We start from the raw sequence: 6,197 nt of genomic DNA, 5'->3' as shown, positions 1-6,197 counted from the left end.
CGTGCCTTTAACAACATTGTATTTCGTTGATATTCTTAATTAAGTGGGGGTGAAGTTCCTTGGTTGGCGGCCATCAAAATCGCCAGCTGATTTCTCACAATACTAAAAAATATCTGTTTACCGACGCAACAGTAGCGACGGACTTTTTTCCGTTGGTATTCCGAAGGACTTTCCGACGGAGTCTCTGAGAACTTTTGAATTTTTTAATTTTTAATTTTTGTAAAAAAGAACCGACGGACTTCCTCGATAAGTATTTACTTAATTATCTTAGTGGTTGATTAGCCTATTTATTGAAATTTATACTAAGTGGAGGTAATACATTACTTAAAAATATATTAGTGGCAATTAGCTTAGTGATTTATAATCACACAAAGAAAAAGTGAATTTGTAGTATCCTTAACTACATAGATTAACCTATACATTAATAATTACACACTAAGAAGAAGTGTATTAGTCGTTTCCGTAAGAAATATTTGTGATGGTTTATCTTATAAATTGATAATTACTGTAAGTAGAAGTGTATTAATGCACAGTGTCCTTAAGTAATGTTAACAATTAGTGAACTAGTGATATCCTTATATAAGTGACGTTAGTGATTGATTAGCCGATACATTGATAATTATACACTAAATGGAAGTGTATTAATGATATTTGTGAGAAATATTTGTGACTGTTTATCTTTAGTTTGATAATTAAAGTAAGTGGAGGTTTATTAGTGGTACCGTTAAGTAATATTAGTGGTATTATGAAGTAACGCTAGTGATTCATTAGCCTATATATTGATAATTATACTAATTAAGTAGGTATTAGTATAGTCTTAAAAACTATTACTGATTCATTAGCTTATGCATTAAGAATTACACTGAGTAGGAGTGTATTAGTAATATCAGTAAGAAATGTTAGCGATTGATTAGCTTATAAAGTGATAATTACATAAAGCAGATGCATATTAGTGGTATGTTTAAGTAATGTTAATGATTGATTAGCCTATCTATTAGTAGTTACATTGATTAAGTAAAAGTTTATAAGTAGTAGTCTTAAGAACTATTACTAATTGATTAGCTTATATCTGAGAAGTGTTAGCGATTAATTTGGTTATAAATTAATAATTAAAAAAGTAGATACGTATTAGTGGTATCCTTAAAGTAGACACTAAGTAGATACGTGTATATATATATATATATATATATATATTCTACTATATAGTAGAAGTGTATTAGTAGTATTCTTAGTTCTCACACTCATCAGAAGTGTATTAGAAATATATCAGTAAGAAATAATGGCGATTGATTAGCTTATAAATGGATAACTACAGAAAGTAGATGTGTATTAGTGGTATCCTTAAGTAATATTAATGATTGATTAGCCCATGTATTAATAATAAACTAATTAAGTAGAAGTGTATTAATAGTATTCTTAAGAACTATTACTGATTGATTAGTTTATACATTGAGAATTACACTAAGTAGAAGTGTATTAGTAATACCAGTAAGAAAAATTAGTGATTGATTAGCTCAAACACTGAAAATTATATTAAGTAGAAGTGTATTAACAGTATTCTTGAGAAATATTACTCATTGTTTAGTTTATAAAATGATAACTATACTAAGTAGAAGTGCATTAGTGATATCCTCAAGTAATATTAGTGATTGATTAGATTATTAATTGATACTTAACTATGTGAAAGTGATTTAGTAGTAATTAGCTTGTAAATTGATAATTACATTATCTTATGATTTATTTTAAATTGTTAATATTAATTTTATTGTTAATTAATGCTAAAAGATGAATTACTAAGTAAAAGTATATTAATAGTATATCTTTAACTAATATTAGTGATTGATTAGCTTTTATATTGAAAATTCTACTAAGTAGAGGTGTATTAGCAATTTCTTAAGAAATACTTACTCATTGATTAGTTTATAAAATGAATAACTACACTAAGTAGAAGTGCATTTGTGATATCCTTAAGTAATATTAGTGATTGATTAGACTATTAATTGATATTTAAGTGGGTAAAAGTGGCTTAGTAGTAATTAGCTTGTCAATTAATAATTACATTAAACTTATGATATATTTTAAATTATTAATAGTAATTATTTTTTTAACATTAGCTTGTAATTAGAAGGCGGGAAAAGGAATTGGGCAAAAGAACAAAACCCTACTAACACCTTTCTCCCTGTTTACGCTTTTACTTTTCCAGACGGAAGCGCTAACTCCCTCCAGATTTTACACTCTCTACTCGGCGCTCTCGCCGATGTCCTAAGCGGCCATCGATGACCTTCAGGCAACTTTATCTCGGTGAGTTTTTTTCTCTCTATTTTCGAATTATTTCTGCCCTAAATCTCAAAATTAGGACAGTGTTCATCTTCTTGTCGTGTGTTTATGACTTCACGTAATCTTGTCGCTATTGGATTCTTTCTCTCAATTTTTGGAGCAGAATCAAACGCCTCTAAGCTCTCAATCTGCACAATAGGTAACAGTTATTAGTCCCCCTTTTTACATCAAAAAGAAAAGTTAGTTTCCCTTTAGGAAATACAGATGATTTCAATATATATTTCATCCTTTTTTGATATTGAACTATATCAATGGACATTGCTAATGACAAATTATCCTATTCTACCATTCTTTATTTTAATGTAGTTAATTTATTGCATATAATGATCTTCTTCAATCCATTTAAAAAACCTAAATTCTTTAAGAGATACCACATTACCTCGGATTTTGCAGATAAAGCATCGCCTAGCTGCTTTGCTTGGTCAGGCGGAAATATATGGTCATGCTCAGCTGCTAATATTGCAGTTGGAACTTTTACCTCTGAAAAATACAACATTATTTATCAGCTCTAAAAGTCATCGAAGATATAACTATAGAGGAGAAATGAGAAATCTATAAATAGTTTTGTATTGTAGTTTAATATCTAATTTTACATTGTATATAGAAAGATTCTTGTAAGCATGAGATTATTTTGTTAGTGACTATTGGCTAGTCTATTATTTTCACTTCTCTTTTGTGGATTACAAGGTATTGGGACATCCGCCACCGTGCAAAATGAAGACCTTGAGGAGATGCGTCGAACCATTCAACAACTTTTTAAGAACTGTGATGAACGACAAAAAAGAAAGCATGAAGAGAAAATTAGAGACGCACTTAGAAATGACATCGATTCACTCAAGGCTCAAGTGAACCACTTAATCGGCCTGCCCCGCTCTCCACCAAAAAGCCACATTTATGAAGAGGATGAAAGTGATGAAAATAATACAAATGATGAAGAAGATGAGGGGGAAACCGAAGATGAGTGATTGTATGTTTGGTTGGATTGTTGTTTAATTGGGTGTTAACTTTGAATGTTACATTTTGATGTCTGGTTGGATAATTTTGATGTTTGATGGGATAATTTGGATATTTGGATGTTTGATGGGATGATTTGGATGTTTGGATATAGTTTATAAAATTTTGTTGTTAAGTTGAGTTTTATTGCGGTTGTATTTTGGTTTGTATTGTAATATTCTACTGGCAGGTGGTGCAACAAAAAATAGGCATTTCCTGCCAAAGATGTACCAGATTTACCGAGGGACTTACCGATAGAGTCCGTCAGAACAATTATTTATTTTCAATCAAGAATTCTTAATTAGCGAGGGAGTCCGTCGGCATACTTGAACCAAATTTTCAAATTTTGTTGAAAATACCGACGGATAGCCATCGGAACATGAATTTATTCATATTTTTAATTTTTGTATTACTAAATTAAAATTCTAAACTTACCGATGGTGTTCGTCGGTATTATTAAATTATTATTATGATATTATTATTATTATATTTCTTTTTAATATACCGATGGATATCCGTCGGTAAGTAAAATTATTTGACCAACTTCTGTCAGAAATGTACCGATGGCTTTTCGATGGGGTCCGTCGGTACTTACCGACGGAATCTATCGATACATTTTACCGAGGAAGGATTTACCTACCAACCACTTACCGATGGAAGTCCGTCGGTAAAGCCTTGTTACCGACGGATGTCGGACATCCATCGGTAACTTGCCGGTAACTTGCGTCGGTAAACAGGTGATTTTTAGTAGTGTCAGTCAGTTTTTCAGGCCCCATGTGTAAGTCATTTCCCGTACAAAATCCAAATTTTTTCTAGTACTATCCCCAAGTACCATTTTTTCAGATTTTAATCGTGTTTTTATATTTACTCCAGCTTGAGATCTTGTGAATGTATACTGTAGAGACAAAAAGTTTGTTCAGAATTGCAGAGCAAATATTGAGAATTAGGCGATGGATTTTGGCGGGAAAACAATCAAAATCAGAGTTTCGGAGCCATAAATGAAAACACAACCTCTACTAGACTCACATTTCAGCGTGTCACGACTAGGAATTTGATTTGGGGATTGGGGGTAAAGGATTCTGGGGTGGGAGATGACATGATAATGGTTTAGTAGTGAGAGGAAAATAGAGTTGGAAGATGAAAGAACTGGAGTTTAAAGATCTGAAGTGTTGCTTGTATGATGGCGTTAATTAATGATGGAGAATGGTAGTGGATGATTTCTTTCCTATTTCCGAGGAGAATAAAATGTGGAAGGGGCTGGGGAAAAAGGTAAGAAGAAAACAATGGAAAATAAGAAAATAAAAAAGGTTGGACATGTTACATTCACTCGCCTCTTTTACATGTAAAACACGCGCGTGTCAGCTGTGTCTTAGGCACACTCTGAAAATTAAAAATTGAGTGTGTAAGATGATTAGCGTTTGTAAAAAATGTGTAATATTTGGTCCATAGTTCAGAGGTAACTTATGTATTTAGAGAGCACGATCGAAAATTTGAAATGAAGGACGATCGAAAATTTGAAATGAAGGATGTATCGTGTTTCATTAATCTTTCCAAGTTTTGGGAGTTTTAATTCACATGTAAGTCATTCCCCTTACAAATTCCAAAATTCTTGTACAATCCTCAAGTACATTTATGATAAAATCCTAAAAAACCAGAAAAAACGTAGTACATCCAAAATGGGAAATATTCAGTAGCCCAAATTTGATAAAACTAAATGGGCACACAAGACACCTTAGTCCACTTTGATTTATTTAATTTTTTCCTTTTCTCTGTTCCTTTCCAATTCTTGAAATTGCAAATCAGAAGCTATGAGCAATGCTCCCTCCACCAGAATAAGAAGACTCGCCATTGAAATCCATCATCCTCAAGCAATCTTGAATCTCATTGTCTGATGCCATTAATTGATCCCAGAATTCTTCTTCGATTCCAATACCAAAATCTGTTTTATTTCCCAGCTGTAACTCATGCACAGGCTCTTGTTGTTGCTGAGATATAGAAAATGTAGTACTAGTAGTTGCATTCTGCTGTTGAATTGATGTATAATCAGCAAATGAGAAATTAAGCTTAGCTCTAGGACCTCTAAATTCAATAGCAGCTTTATCATAAGCTCGAGCTGCATCTTCTGCTGTATTAAAAGTCCCAAGCCATACTCTAGCTGCCCTTCTTGGATCTCTAATTTCTGCAGCCCATTTTCCCCACGGTCTCTGTCTCACCCCTCTGTAATTCTTCTTCTGTTTTTTCTTGACAACTACAGTCTTTGTCTTCTTGTTATTATCATCAGGAACTGGAGCTCCAAAATAGTTGCAACCTAAACACCCTTTTATTTTACAGAACTGACATGGCTCTGGTTCTGTTGGAACGCGAAAGAGAGGAGGCTCTAAACTTGACATGCACGTAGAAGGTGAAGAAGATGAAATTATATATTGAAATTCTTGTGTTGTATCACCTGTTATAACATTTTTCAAAGCAGCAACCATGATAGAAAACTCTTGTTCATCTGTGAACTTTGGCTGTGAAATTAGATGGTTGACTGAAGCAGTTTCCTCTTGTTTAGCTCTCTTGGTTGACCTCTGCATGGTTGAAATAAAGGTGAAAATGCTGGTCTTTGGGTTTCGGATAGTTTTCTGGTTTACTAGTTCTCTGCTTTTATACGAGAAGGAAAATGAACAACGTGGATAAGCCAAGTTATAGTAATACACTTTTGGTACACGGGTTTGTTTTTTAGCTTAGCTGGCATGTTAAATCAATTTGGTTTTTGTGGGCACGTGGGAATTTGGATGGTGAAGTTGACATATTGGTTTCTAGTGGGTTTGGAGATGAGGTGGCAGTTATACGGGTCGGGTTTCGGGTAATACTTGATGACATGG

General features: G+C 33.0%; 1 protein-coding gene across 1 annotated transcript; it reads right to left on the bottom strand.

Annotated features, from left to right (window-relative positions):
• Positions 1–4,843: 4,843 nt before the first annotated feature.
• On the bottom strand, positions 4,844–5,967 carry LOC107765656 (ethylene-responsive transcription factor ERF109-like). Its single transcript, XM_016584323.2, has one exon. It carries the CDS (start codon positions 5,904–5,906, stop codon positions 5,130–5,132), a length of 777 nt encoding a protein of 258 aa, XP_016439809.1. The 5' UTR covers positions 5,907–5,967; the 3' UTR covers positions 4,844–5,129.
• Between the last annotated feature and the right edge of the window lie 230 nt (positions 5,968–6,197).

Source organism: Nicotiana tabacum, chromosome 5 (assembly GCF_000715075.1).
Source record: "Nicotiana tabacum cultivar K326 chromosome 5, ASM71507v2, whole genome shotgun sequence".
Classification (NCBI taxonomy): Eukaryota; Viridiplantae; Streptophyta; class Magnoliopsida; order Solanales; family Solanaceae; genus Nicotiana; species Nicotiana tabacum.
This window is presented reverse-complemented; position numbering and strand designations above follow the sequence as displayed.